Source organism: Aedes albopictus, chromosome 1, assembly GCF_035046485.1.
Source record: "Aedes albopictus strain Foshan chromosome 1, AalbF5, whole genome shotgun sequence".
NCBI classification, from domain to species: Eukaryota; Metazoa; Arthropoda; class Insecta; order Diptera; family Culicidae; genus Aedes; species Aedes albopictus.
In genome coordinates, this window is record NC_085136.1 from 228557139 (window position 1) to 228582709 (window position 25571).

A 25571-nucleotide genomic window follows, 5' to 3' on the forward strand; every position below is an offset into this window, starting at 1 on the left:
CGCTACTCTACTCCATATATTTAACATCGAAAATTGATTAACACCTACTTGTGGAAGAATGTTTGTAAATCTATCGAAACGCTTTGAGGTAGTGCATTTTCTAGTGCTGAAATGAGTTTCCCCGTCGCCGCCAGTAATGCCTTCCTTACTTAGAAGCGCGGTGACTGTTGTAGCTATGGAAGTATAGAAGGCGGATTTGTTTTTGTAAAATATTAGAGGCTTTTCTGTTTAAGATCTGGCGAACAGTGTTTTCGCAAACACATATCAGTCAATCTATCAGCACTACATTAATTTTCAGATTTTAAAAGCTTTGGACTTATACTGCCGCTTCCAAGGGTCTATCATTTTTTACACAGTAATATATGCAGTCCTGCATATATTACATAACAATTTATACATTTATCTAAACTGAAAGCTATATAATCGTGTAAAATAATAACGATAAAAAAACCATTGTTTTTAATTATCTGAAAATACATCTCTAGACTTTCGAATTAATAAAACAAAAGTGTTTACGATTTTGAAGCCTATGTGGATGCTGGGTAACCCTTACCGTAATCTGGGGGAAAGTTGATCCCTTTTCTTCTATTATATTCAATAAAATCAGGTACAATGCGTATGATTCCAAACAAATATTTTTAAAACATGTACTGAGTGGACCTGTATCAAGTTCCGAAAACACAATTCCAATCTGGGGTGAAGTTGAACAACCAATGATATAGGGTATTGGTTCTCTTATTAAGCATGTGGCTCCCATTTTCATCCTACGAAAAACAAAGGATTGAAGCGCTGTTTGTTTTGTTTCTTATTTTTGTATTTTTTGTTAGAAGTGAGCACCCATGAAAACAAAAAGAACGGAATCGATCGGTGCCGTAATCGCTTGTTTTCGAATAGGATGAAAATGGGAGCATGAGATTACTGATGGCACACATACCCTAACATTCTAAAATTGGAAAATTATTAGACAAACTAAATTTAATGATGCTGAATCTGAATAAGTTTTTAAAATTCTTACAACTGGTGTATTTTGTATATTAAAAAATAAAAAGTTAGTAAGTTACAAAATGACCCCCATTAAACGCCTAAAGGTAGGCAATTTCTGAAAAAATCGTCATACTTTTGCAAAAATATGCCATTTTCAAATAAAGCATATATTGACATCAATTTCAAATCAAATAGGTATATGTTCAATAAGCCATGAATGGATAAAAAGGGTTTTGTGAGTCATCTGATATGCAAGGCCTTGATGGAAGGAGATTTTTTGAAAGACAGTTTTTACACCGAGTTTTAATACACACCTAAAAAGTCGTTACTTTTTCGTAAAATCTGACATAATTGGCATAGAAACCTTCAAAAATTCTTCAAATATTCACATTATTGATTTACGTCAAAAGTTCTTCCATTGAAACAGAATTGTAGCGTCCTCAGCGGTTGAAGGACGTGAATCCCATGGTGATCAACTTCACCCCGCTGATCAACTACCCTTCAGACTACGGTACCTGAAGGTAAAAATGGACACCTTTAAGTTGTGCCTTATCCTTTTTCCACCAGCTCTGTTCCGTACATCCTCGTGACACCGGCTGGGCTACAAGCACCAGCAGGACGGCGTTGTCCCTAGTTTTAAAACTATTGTTTATATTATAATTGAATTGAATTGGCTTTTCTCGGTGAACTTAACACTACTCAAAGAAGGAGGGAGTAACGAAAGTAATAAAAGAAACGGTGGATAGAATCGCAAGTGTGCGACGAGAGAAATTGAATAGAAGTTGAAAATTAACAGAGGGCCATAATTGAACAACACAATCACAACGACGACCCCTTTGCCTAACGTCCTCGTGTTGAACGGCTAGGTACTAGTAGTTTGATGATGACTACTAGTCCAAGACAGGCAAAAAGATCGTGATTGTGATCTGTTAAATGCTGTTCGGCTTTGCTTTCGGTTTTATCGATCGGTGACACTTGTGCAGAGATTCATATCGAGCAAACGTTAGACCGTTCGCAATGCTGTTTTATTTTGTATGGCGAGTTTTAAAATTTTTAAAACTCGCCATACAAAATAAAACAGCATTGCGAACGGCCTTACTTATATGATTTTTCGCGCTTTCATCTCGTATGCTCCTGTTGTGTCCAAATGATCTTATTGGAACCGAGTTTCATTCTTTCTTGCCAACTGGATTTTACTTTCTAGGTTTAATCATATCGTCATGCGGTGATTAAACCTCACCCAAAACAAAGCGCGCATATTTTAGGAGAAAACGCGCACGCTGCAAGCGCAAAAGTAGCTTGTCGGCGGTAGAAGCACTTTTCCGCGCTTATTTGATGGTGCGCCTGCGCGCACAAAAATTCGAGTAGTATTTTTGACCACACATTGACAAAGCGCAATGTGTGGGTGCCATCGGTTGCTATGCTGTTGTGAATGTATTAGTGTGCATTAGCTTTTGGGTCACTAATACATACAAAATGTGCATCTGTATTGGTTAGCATGCAGTTGAGAGTGTGTGAGTGTCTCCCGGTCCGAGATCGAGCGGGATGACAGTTGTTTGTTGTGATTGAAGACGAGACGGCCGCCGTCGTCCGGCAAGGCCGTTTTCAAGTCTTCATTACTTGCGACGGAACACGGTCCGTCGTGCGCGTCGAGGTAAAATTGTCGTTTGCCCGGTTGCCGTCCGCGCGAGAAAAATTTGGTTGGGAAAGGCCGCAGCATGGAAAATCGGCAGCAGCAGCAAACCTCTACCATCGATCCCCCGTCGGCAGCAAACCAGAGCGGAGGAAAAAAATAAGGATGGACAAGACGACAGCGAAAGATTTGGATCAGTGGAACAATTAAACGAGTGCAAACAACTGACCAAAACCCAAGTGAAAACCCTGTGTGATAACCCAAAGAAAATTTTGGCAAAGGAGTCAAAAGGGTGACAGTGTGTGGTGATGTGTTCCACGGTGATGGAGCTCTTCCGAATAGGTGGACGATCGCCGGACACTAATTATTGGTTCATGTCAAATCCCATATACACTCCATCTGGTAAGGCCAGGGCGTTAACAGTTAGCACCCAAAATGACGTTTTATTAAAATCTGTCCCCTGAGAAGGTGGTCGTGGGTACCGACTTATGTCAAATCCCATATACACTCCATCTGGTAAGGCCAGGGCGTTAACAGTTAACACCCAAAATGACGTTTTATTAAAATTTGTCTCCCGAGGGGGTGGTCGTGGGTACCGACTTATGTCAAATCCCATATACACTCCATCTGGTAAGGCCAGGGCGTTAACAGTTAACACCCAAAATGACGTTTTATTAAAATTTGTCTCCCGAGGGGGTGGTCGTGGGTACCGACTTATGTCAAATCCCATATACACTCCATCTGGTAAGGCCAGGGCGTTAACAGTTAACACCCAAAATGACGTTTTATTAAAATCTGTCCCCTGAGGAGGTGGTCGTGGGTACCGACTTATGTCAAATCCCATATACACTCCATCTGGTAAGGCCAGGGCGTTAACAGTTAACACCCAAAATGACGTTTTATTAAAATTTGTCTCCCGAGGGGGTGGTCGTGGGTACCGACTTATGTCAAATCCCATATACACTCCATCTGGTAAGGCCAGGGCGTTAACAGTTAACACCCAAAATGACGTTTTATTAAAATTTGTCTCCCGAGGGGGTGGTCGTGGGTACCGACTTATGTCAAATCCCATATACACTCCATCTGGTAAGGCCAGGGCGTTAACAGTTAGCACCCAAAATGACGTTTTATTAAAATTTGTCCCCTGAGGAGGTGGTCGTGGGTACCGACTTATGTCAAATCCCATATACACTCCATCTGGTAAGGCCAGGGCGTTAACAGTTAACACCCAAAATGACGTTTTATTAAAATTTGTCTCCCGAGGGGGTGGTCGTGGGTACCGACTTATGTCAAATCCCATATACACTCCTTCTGGTAAGGCCAGGGCGTTAACAGTTAACACCCAAAATGACGTTTTATTAAAATTTGTCTCCCGAGGGGGTGGTCGTGGGTACCGACTTATGTCAAATCCCATATACACTCCATCTGGTAAGGCCAGGGCGTTAACAGTTAGCACCCAAAATGACGTTTTATTAAAATCTGTCTCCCGAGGGGGTGGTCGTGGGTACCGACTTATGTCAAATCCCATATACACTCCATCTGGTAAGGCCAGGGCGTTAACAGTTAGCACCCAAAATGACGTTTTATTAAAATCTGTCTCCCGAGGGGGTGGTCGTGGGTACCGACTTATGTCAAATCCCATATACACTCCATCTGGTAAGGCCAGGGCGTTAACAGTTAACACCCAAAATGACGTTTTATTAAAATTTGTCTCCCGAGGGGGTGGTCGTGGGTACCGACTTATGTCAAATCCCATATACACTCCATCTGGTAAGGCCAGGGCGTTAACAGTTAACACCCAAAATGACGTTTTATTAAAATCTGTCTCCCGAGGGGGTGGTCGTGGGTACCGACTTATGTCAAATCCCATATACACTCCATCTGGTAAGGCCAGGGCGTTAACAGTTAGCACCCAAAATGACGTTTTATTAAAATTTGTCCCCTGAGGAGGTGGTCGTGGGTACCGACTTATGTCAAATCCCATATACACTCCATCTGGTAAGGCCAGGGCGTTAACAGTTAACACCCAAAATGACGTTTTATTAAAATTTGTCTCCCGAGGGGGTGGTCGTGGGTACCGACTTATGTCAAATCCCATATACACTCCATCTGGTAAGGCCAGGGCGTTAACAGTTAGCACCCAAAATGACGTTTTATTAAAATCTGTCCCCTGAGGAGGTGGTCGTGGGTACCGACTTATGTCAAATCCCATATACACTCCATCTGGTAAGGCCAGGGCGTTAACAGTTAACACCCAAAATGACGTTTTATTAAAATTTGTCTCCCGAGGGGGTGGTCGTGGGTACCGACTTATGTCAAATCCCATATACACTCCATCTGGTAAGGCCAGGGCGTTAACAGTTAACACCCAAAATGACGTTTTATTAAAATCTGTCCCCTGAGGAGGTGGTCGTGGGTACCGACTTATGTCAAATCCCATATACACTCCATCTGGTAAGGCCAGGGCGTTAACAGTTAACACCCAAAATGACGTTTTATTAAAATCTGTCCCCTGAGGAGGTGGTCGTGGGTACCGACTTATGTCAAATCCCATATACACTCCATCTGGTAAGGCCAGGGCGTTAACAGTTAACACCCAAAATGACGTTTTATTAAAATTTGTCTCCCGAGGGGGTGGTCGTGGGTACCGACTTATGTCAAATCCCATATACACTCCATCTGGTAAGGCCAGGGCGTTAACAGTTAACACCCAAAATGACGTTTTATTAAAATCTGTCCCCTGAGGAGGTGGTCGTGGGTACCGACTTATGTCAAATCCCATATACACTCCATCTGGTAAGGCCAGGGCGTTAACAGTTAGCACCCAAAATGACGTTTTATTAAAATTTGTCCCCTGAGGAGGTGGTCGTGGGTACCGACTTATGTCAAATCCCATATACACTCCATCTGGTAAGGCCAGGGCGTTAACAGTTAACACCCAAAATGACGTTTTATTAAAATTTGTCTCCCGAGGGGGTGGTCGTGGGTACCGACTTATGTCAAATCCCATATACACTCCATCTGGTAAGGCCAGGGCGTTAACAGTTAACACCCAAAATGACGTTTTATTAAAATTTGTCTCCCGAGGGGGTGGTCGTGGGTACCGACTTATGTCAAATCCCATATACACTCCATCTGGTAAGGCCAGGGCGTTAACAGTTAACACCCAAAATGACGTTTTATTAAAATTTGTCTCCCGAGGGGGTGGTCGTGGGTACCGACTTATGTCAAATCCCATATACACTCCATCTGGTAAGGCCAGGGCGTTAACAGTTAACACCCAAAATGACGTTTTATTAAAATCTGTCCCCTGAGGAGGTGGTCGTGGGTACCGACTTATGTCAAATCCCATATACACTCCATCTGGTAAGGCCAGGGCGTTAACAGTTAACACCCAAAATGACGTTTTATTAAAATCTGTCCCCTGAGGAGGTGGTCGTGGGTACCGACTTATGTCAAATCCCATATACACTCCATCTGGTAAGGCCAGGGCGTTAACAGTTAACACCCAAAATGACGTTTTATTAAAATTTGTCTCCCGAGGGGGTGGTCGTGGGTACCGACTTATGTCAAATCCCATATACACTCCATCTGGTAAGGCCAGGGCGTTAACAGTTAACACCCAAAATGACGTTTTATTAAAATCTGTCCCCTGAGGAGGTGGTCGTGGGTACCGACTTATGTCAAATCCCATATACACTCCATCTGGTAAGGCCAGGGCGTTTGACGATCGTTGATATTAAAGGTTGTGCCCCCATAGTTGTCACGAGAAGGAGTTTTTGTTAGTAGGAAGCAATTGATAGTTATACTGATCAGGATTCACTTTGGTAAGCGATGCAATGATTGTTTTTACATGAGCAAAAATCCTTCAGGAAAAGGGTCCCCGGCCTTGGCATTTAGAAATATTGCCCTCTCTACAAGTGATCCATCACAACGTTTCATTACATGCTCGTAGTTTATATGGGGGCTACCCCATTTGGCATAACAATAAGTAAAGTAGCATTTAATCATTTTCATATATAATTTTTCGTATTGATATATCTACAATTTTTAAAACGGTATGACATATCATAGACACTTTTCATGATTCGTTATTTTCGTAATATGTAATGAGTAATGATAGAAATGTATGTGCAAAAATTAAGAAAACATGCAAATATGAGACCTTCGTCAACAGTATGAGTGCTTTTTTGCGTTGACCATATTCAGCTACAAACAATATACAGAGTGTTCCGTTAAAAAAATATGTTGAGTCACGCTTCTGGCATTCATCTTGTGAAATATTCCACCCATCTTTAATCATGTTCATCATCATCCAGTTTTGTTACCTTGCAACACGTGCATGACATGTGAGAAAGCAAGAAACTCTTTTTCCAGAATCTACACCTCAATGATTTAACCTAGACATTTATTTGTGCCTAGTCATTCTGTTTTACAAAATCTATTCATTTGTACCTAATTCATTAGTTTTACCTAGCCAATATTTATATCCCAAGCAAACCCAACCATTATATCAGTATTCTGTAACCTGTGTAAGAAAAATATGATCCATGTCAAAAAGAAAAGCAGTGTTTTTATTCAATTCCTGGAGCGGTGGTGAAGGCCTTATTCAGGCCCAACACAGTTTAAGAGATATTACAAATACGTTTCATGTTATCACGTGTTTCATGTGTTATGTGCATTATGTTTCATGATATTCATGATTAACAGCATTTTTATTGATAGAATTACGTTGCTCATCTGGTTAAATTATTGAAAACGCCCAGAAATATAGGCTAATTCAGGTTACCCCCAATTGTAGAAGCACTTGATGAGATAAGGAGAAAATCGTTTGTTTACATCAAAAATTCATTTTTTTGTCGTCAAATTTTACTGATTTTTTGCTCTAGAAGTTGCTATTTCCCATTTACAATGGCTTCTAATATCACCAATCTCGATGCCCACGGCAACAGACACCGGATTGGCCAGCTAACAAAAAATCCGAGAAATAGCACACCGGAGGCATAGCAAGAGTTCCTCAAATTAATCACATAAATTGTTCGTAAGTATCTACCGGATCTAAGCGCACCTGAAAGAGAATTAAATTGTCTTTCCAAAAAGTGCGCGTTTGTTTCTCTACGATGCGGAATTCGATATGAAAAAGTGAAAAAAGTGCACTTTGCCTATGCTGCGCCATGGCAAATTGTGGCGGAGTCACGTTTTTCATACAGTTCTCATTCCTGCCACCAGATGCGGAGGGATCGTTAGCTTCTGATGGATTTTCCTATATAATGTTCGTAATCCCAAAAACTGCTCCATGCTGCTCTCACTATTAGTGATTATAAGGCTTTTCGGGTTTTTTTCGAATGAAACAAGAAGATTTTATGAGTATTCCTATTTTAATGTTATTTAATGTTAATGTGTTCTCTTATTAACTTAAGTATGAGTATCGTATATGCGTAATTGCAGTGATTAATTTCTCCTAACCGATTTAAGTCTATCATTATTTTGTGAAATACGGATTGTCTCATGTTGTAGTCCAGTGGAAGACACAGTTACACTCGTATGATATAATACACAATATCTCTATTGGTACTATGATAGGTACGTCTGTCTTACGCATATTCAATTAAACAATGGAAAAGTAGCATGGCGCTTCAATGAAGAATTCTCCAAGTGGATTTATCCAAGTGGATTCTCCAAGTGGATTTATAGGAACAGTAACGAAAATAATTCTTAAACCAAGCCAAAGTAAAAAAAAAACAGAACTGCCTTAAGAAGTTCACAAGAATTGAGATTTTAAAGCAAAAATTCTTAACACAAATCAAATTGAGAAAAAAAAAATCAATAAACAGAACTGCTTAAAGGAATTCTTAAAGAACTGTGATCATACGAAAACAATTCTCAACACAAGCCAATAAAAAAAATCAATCTTGATTGCTCAAGGAAGTTTTATAAGAACTGGGATCTTTCGACAACAATTCTTGATGCAAGTCTAACTTTTTAAAACTATTTTCAATAAATTAATCACAATTGCTCCCAGGACTTAAGGAAATGTTATCTAGCGACAACAATTCCTTACGCAATTCAAATTTTAAAGATAATTGTAAAAAAAAAAACCTGAACAAATTGTTCCAAAATGTTTTATAAGAACTGTGACCTAGAGAAACAATTCTTAAGCCTCAAATGTGAATTGCATATTCTCCAAAATTGAAACAGCACTTTTCTCCAGAATGACGAAAAACCAAACAAAACCAGCGTGTCCAATTGTCATGATTTACTAAATAAACAATCAGGCATTCTTATTTTCTTCGATTTGTGGATAATTTTGGAAAAAAAATGCTTTTTAGTTCTGAAACCTTTGCCAATCTCAATTGAGTCTTAATCTTAATCTTACGACAATATTTTGTAACACAATACACATTTAAAAAATAATTGCAATGAATTAATAAAAATTGCTGTAAAAGAACTGTTACCTTACGACAACAATTCTTAACACAAATCAAAATTGAAAAATAATGTCAATAAATTATTCATAATTACTCCAAGGAGCACCACGACATATGTGGTCTTACAGCAATATTTCTTAACGCATGTCAAATTTGCAAGAAAATTTTAGAAACTTATTTAGAATTGCTCCTAACAATAGCATAAGAATTGTGATCTTACGACAACAGTTCTTAACACAAGTCAAATTATAAAATAATTATATTAAATCAATCAGAATTGCTCCAAGAAGATTAATAAGAACAGTGACCTCTCGACAATCATTGTTAACAAATCAAATTTGAAAAATGTTTTGAGTAAATTTATCAGAATTACTCCAAGAAGTTTCACAAGAATTGCGATTTTACGAAAACAATTGTTTTCTTTAGGGGTATCCAGATTATTTCATAATCGGAATCTCCACCCTTAAATAAGTCGAAATTCAAAATTATATAATTTTCTAAGCCTGGGAACTTTTTTTAAAATGCATTCAAGGTTTGTATGAGTAAAATTTTTGTTCGTGGTGAACTGTCATTTTATCTAATGAACTGTCATTCTATCAACGGGCATTAAAACTATTTTGTTTATTCATCCATCAAAACAAAGGTATTGAAACGCAATAAATCATGATATGATGTGCTGTTTCGTTTAGGCTATAGAAAATAGCAATATTTTTTTTTACTTAAGTACCCTATTTTTAACACAAGTAAAATTGAAAAAAATCAATAATCAAAACAGAACTGCTTCAAGGAATTCAAAAAGAACTGTGATCATACAACATTTCACAACACTAGTCAATAAAAAAACAATGAATTATTCAAAATTGCTCCAAGACATTTTGTAGGAACTGTTACCTAACAACAACAATACTTAACACAAGTCAACTTTTAAAAATAATTTCAACAAATTAATGAGAATTGCTCCATGTGGGATATGTGGTCTTACGACAACAATTCTTAATACAAGTCAAATAAAAAATAAATAAATTTATAAATAAGAATTGCTCCAAAGAGTACCACAAGCACTTAATATTTTGACAACAAAAAAAAACAATAAATTAATCAAAATTGCTCCACGAAGTTTTATAGAAACTGTGACATTACGAGAATAATTCTTAACGCAAGTCAAACGTTACAAACAAATTCAATAAATAAAGATCAGAGTCCCATAAGAACAAAAAGTCTCAACTAAAGCCATTTAGCTCATTTCAAAAAATTGGCCTTAATTTCTATAAAAATTAAAAAAAAACTTGCGACAGCAATTCCTAATACAATTGAAATTCCAAAACATTTTTATAATATAATCGGAATTGCTGCAAAGAGTTCCATAAGAATTGTGATCTTTTTCAATTCATCCGTAAAAGGGGAAAAATACGAACTTACTTCTAACATCCTTTTGCACTGGATCCGGTCACGGGCCGACCGTTTCCAATCCTTCTGGACTTGCGCGCCCTTAGGTTTAACCCTTTGGAGACAGAATTTTCACCTTTCTGGATGCAACCTCGCTGCTCTAGAATACGTTTGTGATGGTCGATTTCCTCGGCTGGGCACATATGACCCATCCGTCCTCAAAGGGTTAAATCCTCCTCAACTTCACACTGCCTTCGTTTGCGCGAACTTTCCCGGATTTTTGGGTGGGTATCATTACTTTCAAATTCTTCACTCACTTTAAATTTGGTATGAAACACTATACCACCTCCCTCCCCACGCATGCACCTATTTATTCCACTAATTTTCTTCCTACTGCGCTGCAATAGAGCCGCGTGAAAGTGAGAGTGGGGGTGCACGTCCAAAGGATTTGCTATTGCTGATACTCTCTTTCCGGCTACTCGCACGCGCAATCTCAATCTCACACGTAATCATCGGTGCCCCTAGGTGGCATTATCACTGCCCATTTAAATTTCACTACATTTTTTTTTTTCATTATGACACTGAGCGACTCAGACCGATCACGGCCAATCTCGCCAATGTCACTTCCGGCTGCAGCACTTCACGCAGTGGCGGATGAGTCACTTCCCCAAACCGAAATCACAAAAAAAAAACACTAGAAATTTTCGCACCCGCCGCGCCGCGCCACCGCTGATGACATTAGGTGGCATTATCACTGCCCATTTAAATTTCACTACATTTTTTTTTTTTCATTATGACACTAAGCGACTCACGGCCAATATCGCCAATTTCACTTTCGGCTGCATGCCGTATTTTCTACAGATTTTATTTGAAAAAAAAGCCCTTCACGCAGTGGCGGATGAGCCACTTCCCCAAACCGAAATCACAAAAAAAAAACACTAGAAATTTTCGCACCCGCCGCGCCGCGCTACCGCCACCGCCGCGCCGCGCCGCGCCACCGCTGATGACGACCGATCCGACGGTGTTTCCTGACCGTTCTAAAGCGAATTCACTTATTTCACTTAAATTTAAAACAAACATTTAATTGAAAAGTACTTTAATTGGTAAACTATTCGCGATTGATTCCGCAAACCGTGAACCGACGACGATGGTTGAAAACAAACTGAACAAGATGATTTTGCTCACACACACTTGAGTGTTGGTTATACTGTACGGCATCTGTTTGTACATTCCATACAGTACTTGTGTGCGTGCACAATCATTCGCAGTTTGTTCGAGTTCCATAGTCGAGCAGTTCAGTGGTGGATCTTTGTATCCAGATACTGTTTTTGTTACGCATGTATGCGATAACCGAGCATGAGCGTTTGCGCACCATCCAACGTGCACGTTTCGCGCCTATGCCGTGCACGTTTCGTGCACAAAACGACAAGCACTAAAACGCTCCTAAATTCCAGTTTTGGGTGAGCAAGTATTGTTTATATTGTTTTCAAAATTAGCTTCAAACCACCCCAATCGCGTTTTCCGAACCATGCTATGGAGCAAATTGTTGGTTATTTTTTGCAGACAAGTTGTGGCGCTTCTTGTTGAACATTCGGTGATCGCTTTGGCCTTGCAACAAAGCGATAGCGAAGAGGCAGCAGACCTCCCTCAATACAAGCAGCGTCAACCGGTGTGGATGGAAGAAGTCCGGAAATAATCCTAATATACCGGTTATATACCGGCGGAAGGGTGTTTATCAGGATATCCATAGCCACGCCAGACTGGTTATCTCCACTACATACATACAGGAGCCGACTGTCGATGGTGGCGTCATTCATACGAAGCCGGATTTTTAGGTTGTTACTTCGGTGACAACTAGAGAGCGACTTAACTAGATTTAGACGTTTCTGACAGCTGACCTTAACTCCATCGAAGTGTTGTTTGAAGCTTAATTGCAGTCGACAGTAACTTCTAAGATGCGGGCGGTTTTGCGTATCGGATTATTTATTGTGATGGGTGGTTCTTTCACTCCATGATTGGATGCACAGCTGCCTCTGCCTTTCTACGAATAACGGGGGTGGTCGTCAGTGTCTTAAGGACAAACGTCTTGAAATCCCGCTTCAACAGTGCATCAGAATTTCAAACGCACAAATCTCAAGAAACAAGATTCACACAACAGTGCATTTCATTATACTGTTCTTGCTCACTCGTAATAAGCTTGAAATCAGAAGATCAGGTGCGCTGGTTTTGTTTACGCAGAGATATGTGCCCTCGAAATCGTGAGTAGGTACCAAAGTCGGCCATTGTGGAGGCCATTTTGGGATTCTAACAAGTCTGTCCTTAATTTGTCAAATTACAGTCATCCGCACCGACGCCCAGTGGCTGCTGCGTTGTAAATTTGTTTTTGTTTTGATTGACGTCTCGACAACCCATGTGCCACTCTCTGAAGTTCAAGCGATAAAAAATTCATTACCTCGCTGTCTGCTGAATTTCAACCACCCACTGATATTCAAAGTCAGCATATTCATCTTCAATTGATATTTTTTGGTTTAAGCACGATTTAAAAGCAAAAAGTGCTGCTGGTGCATACAATTCACCTAAGGCAAGTATAATAAATAAAATTAGAACAAAATATCGACATATGAGCGATTCCAAGCAACAGCATCAAAATTAAGGAAATTTTTTAATTCATGATTTTCTATTGAACTGAAACTTTGCACAGTTTTTCAGTTCCATCTAAATCGCCATTTTTCGATATCAAATTTTTATTTTGAATCACGACTAACTTTTCGAAAGGGTGTATTTTTTTTTTTTTTTATGTCTTTATTTATGAGATTTTCAGCCCGAGGCTGGTTCATCTCAGAAAAGGGTGTATGTGAAAATGGTTCAATAATATTCAAAAATCTGTACAGCCAAAATGGTTCGTTCGATTGCTATGAATTTTTCAGCAAAGTTAGATAACTAAATGGTGATTCCTATGAAAATATACACTGTGAAAAAAACATCTTTTTTAACATTAAAAATATCATTTTTGTCACAAAAACTCAAATATCTCAAAACCCTATCTTTTTACCAACGCAATTTTTCTAGGGAAGACGGTCCATTGTATTAGCAATCTACCATAAAAATTTGGTGATGGTAAACTAATAAACAAAAAAGTTATAACATTTCAAACATTTCACAATTTTCACATTTGGTAAATATTTTTTTTCTGTGTAAATTATTTCGGTCAGAAATCGCAGTTTGATGCTGATTTTATTGTTCAGCAAAGTTAGATAACTAAATGGTGATTCCTAAGAAAATATACACTGTGAAAAAAAATCTTTTTTAACATTAAAAAATATCATTTTTGTCACAAAAACTCAAATATTTCAAAACCCTATCTTTTTACCAACGCAATTTTTTTAGGGAAAACGGTCCATTGTATTAGCAATCTACCATAAAAATTTGGTGATGATAAACTAATAAACAAAAAAGTTATGACAATTCAAACATTTCACAATTTTCACATTTAGTAATAATTTTTTTTTAGTGTAAATTAGGCTAATACAAATTTCGATTTTCTCTTATGTCACCGCCCCCTCGGAAAATTTTGGTCGGAATTCTACATTTTGAGGGGGGCACAAATAAAATGTTCAAGAAAATCAACAAATTTAAGGTGTAATTCGAGTTCCACAGAAACTTTCTTAATAAATCCGATGAGTTTATCTATGTTGCCTAATTGTTTGGATATTTTTCCATCGAATACATTTATTATTTATCATCCTCCCCCTTAACGAGTCAACGAGCGCTGTGACAAAAGAAGAAAATGAGATTTGTTCCTGCCTTTATTTCGGCCGGAAATCGCAGCTTGATGCTGATTTTATTGTTAATGGCCTTGCGTGAGTAAAACAAGCTGTTTTTATTATGTATTATGTATATTATATGTACAGTAATGTTCCGATTTTATCACGCCCTCCGCGCATTAGTCGTTTATTCATTATTTGCTGTTACATTTGAGGACAAGTGTTTTCCCTCTTCTTCAAAATGAATGTTGAAAGCGTGTTTTGCAACGTTAAAAATATTGAAATGGGTATAGATGTTGAAGTATATATCAAAGCATTTTTGAAAAGGGGCGTGATTAATTGTTTAAACTGATGTCGCTGATGGTACGGTGACATGACTCTCTGCACTTAGCACTTCTGGCAATTTCTCAGTTGTTGTCGTTTTCGAACTTCCTACGCCCTGCTTTACCGATGATATACAGATGGCTCGTTTGTCAAAGTCTAGACGGCAGGACGTGCAAATGCGTAAATTTGGATTCAATTTGGGCATAACCAGTCTCTTTCAGATTATCTATGGTGCTTTCGGTGAGATTTCGTAACTCCTTTGATCATTTTTTTTTCATCAAACGGTCTACAAGAGAGAGTTGAGTTGAAGACCTTTGAGAAAGCGACTGTTCATGTTGTTCGTTAGATTATAATAAACAAAATCACTTATTAGTTTTAACTGACTAGTTTGGTGTTGTTTGCTTGGCTGAAGAAAAAATTTACTATTTAATATCCATAGCGGTAGTATTTTTTTTTCCTTTTTCGTGAGCATTGTCATGGTATGTATACAGACAAACAAACGTAACACTGACGAAATTTTCATTGACCACGCCTTTAACGATCATTTTGAATCTTGGTTGTGGCTTTCATAACCAGAAGAGTGCCCATCATTTTTCTTTGCGTTTGACGTTTCACACTAGCGCCTTCTGATGACGATATTGCACATCGCAGTATTTCGTGAAACATTTCCACCAGGTGGGGGTAGTGTGAACTGGGCGATGGATTTTCACGTGGTAGGTAACTCTCATGCATTTGTTGTTGTTGAAGTTACTCGCATTCTTCCGATCATAAAGTCTGTTCTCTAGGAGGCATTTTTTTGAAGATAAACTAGACGTATACGCGTATATAAAACTTTTATTATACAGCTTTTGTCTTAAAAATAAGTTTAATTCCATTTTTCTTATAATCAACAGCTTTTCAACACTATCAAGGGATTTTTTCACCAGTCACGTACAATAAAAAGTATGACACTCTCAATATTTTTGATCAAAACACTGGATCGCGTCTAAGTTTCAAATAGATACTATAGAAATTATGAATAATCAAACAAAAGTATCATGAAAACAACTTGTTTAATTCAGGCGGTAGCCTTTACAATAAAATCAGCATCAAAAAATAATTCTCAAAATAATTTACACAGAAAAAAATTTTTTTTGTTACTAAATGTAAAAATTGTGAAATGTTTGAAATGTCATAACTTTTTTGTTTATCAGTTTTCCATCACCAAAATTTTATGGTAGATAGCTGATATAAAGGGCCATTTCCCCTAAAAAATTACCGTTGGTAAAAAGATAGGGTTTTGAGATATTTGAGTTTTTGTGACAAAAATCATATTTTTTTTAAGTAAAAAAATAAATTTTTTACAGTGTATATTTTCTAAGGAATCATCATTTAGTTATCTAACTTTGCTGAAAAATTCATAACAATCGAAAAATCCGTTTTTGCTGTACAGCTTTTAAAATATTTTTGAGCTGTTTTAGCATACACCCTTCTGAAAAGTTAGTCGTGAGTGAATATGAAGGTTTGATATCGAAAAATGACGATTTAGATGAAATTGAAAAACTGTGCAAAGTTTCAGATATTTTTGAAATGGTCGCTCAGGATCGACTGACATGACTCCGTGGAATTCCTCTAAAGCGAAAGAGAGCCTATAGCTCTTTACCACAGCGGGTTAAGAACAACAGAATATCCTGAAGATTCAGGTTTCTAAAGTCAGTTTCACTTAATAAGTGTTTACCGAATACTCGGAAACGCAGTTGCGCGAAAGCTGGACAGTTACATATCAAATGATACGAAGTTCCATAATCGGATTCACAGCTATCACAGGCAAATGAATCAGCTTGCTGAATATTCGCCATGTGATAGCTGAGACGGCAGTGGCCAGTCAATGCTTTGACCAACATGCTGCAATTCTGCTTAGACAGATTAGTTAGATACTTCGCCACCCGTAGAGATGGCTCAGCACTATACAATTTGGTTTGACGACATGACTCCAAACTATTCCAATATTGTCTGTGTTGAGTGACAGCCCAGGTGTGAATCTGAAGCTTAATCCAACACTTCGATATCGGAATAGCTGGCTCAGGGCCAATGAAGTCATGTGATGCTCCAGAGCGAGCTAACTCATCAGCCAATTCATTTCCAGCGATGGAAGAATGACCAGGTACCCATAAAAGGTGAACAGCGTTTGCTGAATTCAGCTCCTCGATTTGAGTTCGACAAGCGATAACTATCTTCGACCTGGAGTTGGCCGAAGCAAGTGCTTTAATAGCAGCCTGGCTATCTGAACAGAAGTATATTACTTTGCCCATTACGTGCTGCTGAAGTGCTGATTGCACTCCGCACATAAGAGCAAAGATTTCGGCCTGAAAAACGGTGCAGTGTCTACCAAGTGAGTAAGACTGATACAGCCTTAGCTCACGAGAATAAACACCAGCACCTGCTCGACATTCGAGAAGGGAACCATCAGTGTAACATACGATGCCGTCTGAAATACTTCTTTCCAAATATCCAGATGTCCACTCTTCCCGGGAAGGGAATTTCGTGGAAAATGTCCTATATGGAAAATTACAAGCAATTGTAAGATCACTTGTAGCAAGTACAATTTTGTCCCAATTCACCAAAAGTGAAAACAACGAGGTGTGTGTTGATATGCGGTTCACAGGAGTTTCCTCTAGTAGACCGAGTACCCGTAGACGGTAAGTGCAAGAAAGTGCTTCTTGTTTGAGATGAATGTGTAGTGGGGCAACGTCAAAGAGAACTTCGAGCGCTGCCGTGGGAGTTGAAGAGAACGCTCCAGACATCGCCATTAAGCACATCCTTTGGAGATGGCCTAATTTTGATTGGACCGTTCTCACTTCGCCCTTTTGCCACCACACAAGACATCCATAAGCCAATATTGGCCGAACCACAGTTGTGTAAATCCATTTGATATACTTGGGTTTTAGACCCCAAGTTGTACCAAAAGTACGCCGGCATTGCCCGAAGGCCATACAAGCTTTCTTGATTCTGAACTCAATGTGAGATGTCCAGGAAAGCTTGGAATCAAGAATGACTCCAACGTACTTTACCTGTTCAGTCACATCGATTTCAGAATCAAAGAGACGCAAAGGTCGAACGCCATTACGGTTTCGCCTTTCCGTGAAAAGAACAATAGATGTTTTACTCGGATTAACCGAAAGGCCATATTGGCGACACCAACCCTCAACTACCTGAAGGGCGCTTTGCATCAGGTCGAAAAGGGTGGTGATACACATACCAACTAACAATGCTAGGTAGTCGTCGGCAAAACCATAAGTAGGAAAACTGCTATTATTGAGTTGCCTCAATAGCGTATCTGCTACGAGATTCCACAAAAGCGGTGGTAAGACTCCCCCTTGGGGGCATCCACAAACACTCAATTTCCTAATCCCTGCTAGACGCAATGTCGAGAAGAGATATCGGTTCTTGAGCATTTGGTGAATCCAATTGGAAATCATTGGAGATATACCATGACTCCGTGCGGCTTCCAATATGGCATCGAAAGGCACGTTGTCAAACGCACCCTCGATATCTAAGAAAACACCCAAATAAGATTGCTTTTGAGCGAATGCTTTCTCGATATCGTAAACAACCTTGTGTAAAAGAGTCACAGTGGACTTTCCAGATTGGTAGGCATGTTGGTTCACATGAAGAGGCACGTTTTCCAGATGAACATCACGGATGTGATGATCCACAATGCGTTCTAAGCATTTTAGAAGAAAAGAGGTCAAACTCTTTGCTTCTTCATACGACGCACGACCCACTTTCGGAATAAACTTTACAGTAATATCCCTCCAGGATTTGGGAATATACCCTGTAGCAAAACTGCAAACAAGTAGTTTTTTCAAAATATGTTTGAAATGATCAAATCCCTTCTGAAGCAAAATAGGATAAATCCCATCTGCCCCAGGAGATTTGAAAGGAGCAAAGCTATTAAGAGCCCACTCAATCGATTCTATAGTTACAATACTCCGAGCCGAAGCTAAAGAATCATAACTACAAGAAAAGACATCAGGATCATCCGAAGATCCACACATCCAGGGAAGTGTGTGCTGAATAAGCATTCCAGAACTTCCTCATCAGAGGAAGTCAGATCGCCATTTGGCAAACGAAGTTCGTTCACCCGGAAATCCTTAGATTTCGCAAGGATTTTGTTTAACCGACTGACTTCACTCAAGCTGGAAACATTTGTACAAAGGTTTTTCCAGCCGGATCGTTCAGCAGACCGGAGAGCTTTCCTGTAGGCCTTGCGAGCCGACCTGAAAGCCTCCGAACCAGCCGAACGTCGTCTGTTCCAACTCTTTCTACATTGTTTCCTGAGTTTCGCCAGATCAGAGTTCCACCAAGGGGTTCCTCTTGTGATCTTCACAGACCGTAGAGGGCATGCTTCTTCAAAAGCTTCCATGATGAAGGTCGTTGTAGTATTAACGGCATCATCTTAATCACTTGGAGTGTCAATGGATGGTGAATATCCATGAAATTTGGCTGCAACCAAATCAGTATAAAGATCCCAGTTTGTTGACCGAGGATTCCTGAAACGCAATGTTTGCGAAGTAACATTTAAATGTTCAAAAAGATATAGCGATGGTCAGATAAAGATTCTTCATCTGACACATGCCAATTGGTCAGCTCGTGACTTATTCTGCTAGAGCTAAGTGTTATATTTAACACTTCCTCTCTAGCAGATACCATGAAGGTTAGGCGGTTGCCTATGTTAAGTAATGCAAGATCTGTACTACTTAAGTACTCCATCAAACTGGAGCCTCTCAAGTTAATGTCTGAGCTGCCCCAGATGATATGGTGAGCATTAGCATCACTGCCAACAATTAGCGGAAGGCCTTTTGAAGTGCAGTATGCGATGACTTGTTTGAAAGCATCCGTAGGGGATGGTTCATAATGCGGTAAATAAACTAAACAATAAACGGAGGTTGAGGTTTCCAACAGATACATCGATTGTGATATCACATACATCTCTAGTAGTTAGTTCAGAGATGAGTGTAACAACGATTGCGTTGTTGACAAGCACACAGGCTCGAGGCATGACACGCGAGTTTGCCATTTCATGTTTACTGAAAGTGGCAAACACCGGGTTCACAAGGTTTCCTAGATAGAAATTTCCCTTACGAAAGTAAGGTTCTTGTACCAAGGCCACTTGGGCTGTACCATTTTGCATAAGTCTGCAAAGATTGATTGTTGATGTTCTTTTGTGCTGAAGATTGATCTGAGCTATCCTAACCGTAGCCACTACCCAAACTAGGTAAGATTAAACTCTTCGCAACAACAGCACAACAAAGAACAGCAACAATAAAACCAAATCGGTATCGATTGGAAAACGCCAAAGGCGAGGATACACAGAATACACTGTGTAAATCGCATAATGCGAAACCATATAGGTGAAAATTTAAACATCTTCATAATCCCGCCCTTATTTAGCCTCAAGTGAGACTAAAGAAGGGCAGCTGATTGTCTCGGAGAAACACAAGGTCCACTGCACCATTGCTCCGGTTAGCGCAGTAAGGGCTACATACTGTGGAGGGCGCCCTGCTACTCCACAGGCTCCGTTAGCGGTTAGGTTTTTATTAGACCCCCCTAGCCATTCATTCCTAGGCACGGTAAGCATGAAGCCGCATCACACCATGAATTAGGGGTCACCTGTTGGTGGATTCTTACCACCGGAACAGGCGGTCCGTAGTGTTATTCTTAGCCAATAGAGACAATCGCTACCGACACTACACAGCTATCTAGGCTGATCGAGAAAAGAAGTTAATATTGATGATCAACTTCATACGGACTCGAACAGCCGGAAAAAGTCGGAAAAGTAGCAAAATATGTGTTGGTGTCGTGTTAGAGCCGGAAGGCATGCTGGCGGTGATCCAAGGGCCTGTGTACTTTCAAGAAATAGGTTAGCCGCCGGTTTACCATTCACTCGGCTAGCTTGGCGAGGCTGCATGTGAGGAAGATGGGACGAAAGGTTGTATGTCCGGTTGCCTGGTTTTGGTATTGGCACGACAAGACTCCCACTTCATTCGCGAGCGTACGAGTCACCGCTCCACGTTGAATTGAAAAACTTTAGCAGGACAAGCTTGCCTGCAGGATCATCCAGATTTGTTAGCATAGGATGATCCCACGTCAATGGGTCCGGCTGATTTTCCACTACTACGACGGCTTAGGGCGTATTGCAGCTCGCCGAAGAAGAAAGGTTTGTTGTTGTCCGGCTGCATGTTATCCACAGGGACGTGAAAATACACTACGTTCGTTGGCGCAGCACCAGTCCGGTGTACAAAGCCTGGATCGTAACTTTAGAACACTGCTAACTCAGCAAAATATTTGCCGAGGCCATTTGAAATCCAGACCGTTGTTGGACCTATCCAAGCATACGGTAGCAGGTGCTGCAGTGCGTTTTCCACTGAAGGCGTGAACTTTCGACCCTAGCTCTGCGTAGACAGGCTGACATCGATACTTTCGAGAAACATTTCCCAGGATGCTCTTTTAGCATCCCAGAATGCTTGACGGTATTCGTTACGTCGGGCACGATAATGGACTAGCATTTATTTGACAGCACGGCTTTGCGGCCAGGTTTGTTCCAGGATTTCGGGAGAGACGGAATCGCTGCTTAGGTGGGTGAGAACAGCGGTGAACTCAGCTATGTTTTTCAAGTTAGAACCAGAATTTGAAAGTCTCTGTTGTGTCTTGCCCAATCCGCTAAGTTGTAGAGCCAACGTGGGTGCCTTGTGGTTGTGAAAGATTCGGCTGCTACCGAAATTTGTCTGATTTTTCTGAGTGGCGGACGGAACTTCTTCGCCATTATCGACGTCAGGATCTATCGTGGCGCCATCATCGACTCCGATCACTAACTAGAGATGGTCAAACTGCGCCCAAAACTCTCCGTCATCAACAATGTATGTACGGTATCGACCACCGAAAACGGCATGTCGCCTCAGCATATCCGCAAAATCTCGAGGCAGCGTTGCCAGACGAGGACGAGCTCGATGAGGCCCCTCTAGAGGACTGCTGGAGTACAGTGAAAGCAGCCATCATCGACGCAGCCGAGAGCACCATCGGGCACGTGGAACGGAATCGACGAAAAGAATGGTTCGACGATGAGTGCAGAACGGTTTTGGAAGTGAATAAAGCAGCGCGGGCGGTAATGCTGCAGCAAGGGACCCGACAGAACGTGGAAAGTTACAAACAGAAGCGGAAACAGCAGACCCGCCTCTCTCGGGAGAAAAAGCGCTGCCTGGAAGAAGCTGAGTGCGAATAAATGGAACTGTTGTGCCGTTCCCAAAAAACACTGAAGTTCGACGCATCCACAACGGCTTCGTGCCACGAGCAGAAATATGCAGGGGTAAGAACGGAAGCTTCTTGACGGACGAACGTGAGGTGATCCAAAGGGGGAAGCAGCACTTCGATCAGCACCTGATCGCACGGGAGACCACGGAAACGGAAGAGACGACGACGCCAGTGCAGCGGAGGACGGAAATGAACCAACTACCACGCTGAGGGAAGTTAAGGATGACATTCATCGCCTCAAAACCAACAAAGCAGTTGGTAGGGAAGGTATCGCACCTGAACTCATCAAGATGGGCCCAGAAAAGTTGGCCACCTGTCTGCACTGGCGGATAGTCAGGATCTGGGAAACCAAACAGCTACCGGAGGAGTGGAAGGAAGGGGTAATCTGCCCCATTTAAAAGGCTCGAAGAGATGGCTTTCCAGTCTTGACAAGCCATCTCTTCGAGTATCAACCATACAGTCGAAATACGTTTACCATTTAAAAGGCGACCATTTGGAATGTGAGAACTTCAGAGCGATCACTATTTTGAATGCTACCTACTAAGTGCTATCCCAGATCATCTGGGATAGCCGTCTGTTGCCTAAACCGAATGAGTTCGTGGGAAGTTATCAAGCCGGCTTCATCGACGGCCGGTCGTAAACGGACTAGATCTTCATCGTGCGGCAAATCCTCCAGATATGCCGTGAATACCAGGTCCCAACGCATCATCTGTTCATCGACTTCAAGGCGGCATACGACAGTATCGACCGCGCACAGCTATGGAGAATCATGGACGAAAAAGGCCTTCCTGGGAAGCTGACTAGACTGATTGAAGCAATGACGGGCGGTGTGCAAAACTGCGTAAGGGTTTCGGGTGAACTATCCAGTTCAGTCGAATCTCGCCGGGGACGGTGAATATCATTTAGCATTTCGCAAAGGTAGTCCGTAACATTTACCTTAAAAATTCAAAAATAGCGGGTTTTCCGTGACTTTCTTGCAGAACTGGTCTAGCCGCACAAGTTTTTCATATACCATATTCTCAGGTTCAGCTCCTAAAATGGACTGTAGTTGATTGAATTCAGATATGACGAAATGAAATTTTCAGCACTGGTGAGTAGTTACCACTCCTGGTATCCATGGTTCGAGTCTGGTTTCTATTTTTTTATCATTCCCTTTCATTCAAGTTGCATAACGATTCAGAATTTACGCTTTTTGGATTTCAAAGATGAATCAATTGCGTAAGATCGTCTATTGGGTTTGTCATCAATGTTTAGACTACTGTGATAATTTGAGAATCCATTGAATCATTATTTCCCAGCGACATTTCATACTAATCAAACTTATTTTGTTTACCTGTTGTGCCTCCGACGCCTCTGTCACGTACTCAACCGAACTTGTATACGCTAGCCGCTGCGAAGTCGTGTGCGAAATTCGACTGTGATAATAATGAATTCGAGCCGAGTCTAAATGGGTACAAATGTCGCAATATAATACGAACAGTGAATAAATTGCACTAAGGTTGTTGTTACTGACTTTGAAACAAGTCGTGTTGCTTGAGAAGTCTAACGCTATTTGGCAATGCTCCAATTAGTGTGAAAGTGTGCCATGAGGCGCTAGTTGTCTAGTGGAATTTTAAACCGCTCTCCAACCGGCATCCAAAGCAACATCAAATCTGATAATTATCTTAGTATGTAACTTGTGACCTGAATAGTATTTTGAGTCCAAAACTTAAATTTAAATGTTGGCAATTTTCGGACTATCCTCTATTAAATTTATTCAATAAAGTAAAACTGTTCAACTCTCTGATACGATAAGCCACTTCATCTACTTGAGCACCCTCGTAGCTGTCACGGTTAGCAAAAGAAGCTCTCAAGTATTGCTCATTGATGCATAGCAGATCGGATAACCGCAAATCGATTTCATCCCACCGCAGAATACATGACCTAGCTGATCTTGGCCTTTGATTAATGTGATTTCTGTTTGATTGGGTGCAACTAGAAACAAGGCATACTTACTTTGCAGCAAAAACTTATCTTGTTCTAGAATTTCCTAATTATCATTATAAAAACTTATAAAACCGTTTAACGTCCATCTTTTGCTGTCTATTTCAGATCTGGCGAAATTCTCCACGGGGAGTCCCACCTGCAGTCGTTTGCACATGGCCGGATGGACTATCTCACTGCTGCTGACAGTGATTTCGACAGTTTCCCAACTCAGCTAGCTAGTACCGCGGAGTAGTGGAGTCTGAACCTGTGCGAACCACCTCACCAAAGAGCGATAGATGCCGTGCCGTACTACCTACTTCTACCTGTTGATCTGTGGAGCGAAACTCCAACCGAAATGGTTCAAAACTATCGCGTTACAACGCATGATGTGGCATACTACTTATACCGAACATTTATAAATAATTTTAGGCAACCGAGCAGCAAAGTTAATATTCGAACAAAAGAAAAACAATCAATTGTGCCGTACTAGCCTGCGACTTCGACTGCATACTTAAAATAATTAAGGCTGTGGCAGTTTCTAGTGTCGTTACGCGGGAGAAAAAAGTGCTGTAGAAATCAAAGAAGATGTATTTATGATTTATATGATTAGGTATTTTATTAGAGTATTGAGTTGTATTTGAGTTGATCTAATATGTACATTAAGCTGAAAAATATTCCACTTCGCATTATGTATTTTAAAACGAGTAAATAAATTCATATGAGAAAAAACAACATTTAGGGGATTCACTAAACAGCGTTAAACGTCACGGCAATCTTTGATTTTTTCATACGCAATTTCATGAAACATTTCAAATAATCGAATAATTATTACTTACGCAGTTATTTAATCTGTTTAGTGAATGCCCCTATTATTTTTTATTGCATAAAACAGTGTATCTCAAACTATGGATAATTCTAACTATTGCTGATGTCTCCAATCTACAATTGTATACATTTTGTTATTTCTAAAAATCATAATAAAAGGTACATAATTAAAATTATTTCTGAAATACTACATTTCTGAAAATCTACAATTCTGAAGGTGTCGGGCCATTTGGCCAAATACCGTTTGGCCGAATTATGTTCAAAAAAATTAAGAGGAAGTTTTTGACATTCCAGCTTCCAATATTATCATCAGAAATATTTTCGTCTTTTAATCATAGGCTATTCTTTCTAGTTTCGACATTCAGGGATGAGTTGGCGTTGAACCTGTCAATATTTTATCAAAGATTTTTCCTACTTTGAGTCATAGACTGTTCTTTCGAGTTATGGTCACTTAAGTTCATCATTTATTTTCGGCCAAACGGTATTCAGCCAAATGGCATTCGGCCAAATGACCCTTTCGGCCAAATGGCATTCGGTCACATGGCGTTCGGCCAAATGACCCGGAACCAATTTTGAAAACGTTCATTTTATTCAAAAAATCTAAAAACCCTGAGCTGAATCCTCAAACTTAAACCAAATGATAGGTACAATGACAGCAGTTATTCAGTTTTTTTTTTCAATTTGAGGGCGGAATGAAAAAAAAACTCTTAATCCAAGAGGGTGTTCAGCAGGTATGAAAAATAAATGGGCACTATGTTGTAATTTGGGAATCCTGAATGGATTCCAAATAGTTATTTATGTAACCAGTTGCAAAAAGTTGATTTTTTTAGCACGAGTCGTACATTTATCCAACGAGGCTTGCCGAGTTGGATAAATACGAAGAGTGCTGAAAAAATCGAGTTTTGCAACGAGTTCCATACAAAATTTTATGCAATGATTTTTTCATAATGCAACCCATTTGAGTTGCATAGT

General features: G+C 40.1%; 1 protein-coding gene across 5 annotated transcripts in view; it reads left to right on the forward strand.

Annotated features, from left to right (window-relative positions):
- Positions 1–24506, forward strand: part of LOC115253685 (uncharacterized) — a 94275-nt gene extending 69769 nt beyond the window's left edge. For all 5 annotated transcript variants that reach the window (XM_062846371.1, XM_062846372.1, XM_062846370.1 and 2 more), the window contains exon 4: positions 23901–24506. In XM_062846371.1, coding sequence (XP_062702355.1) covers positions 23901–24010 — 110 coding nt within the window. In that variant the 3' untranslated portion in view covers positions 24011–24506. The remainder of the gene's footprint in view (positions 1–23900) is intronic.
- Positions 24507–25571: the final 1065 nt, after the last annotated feature.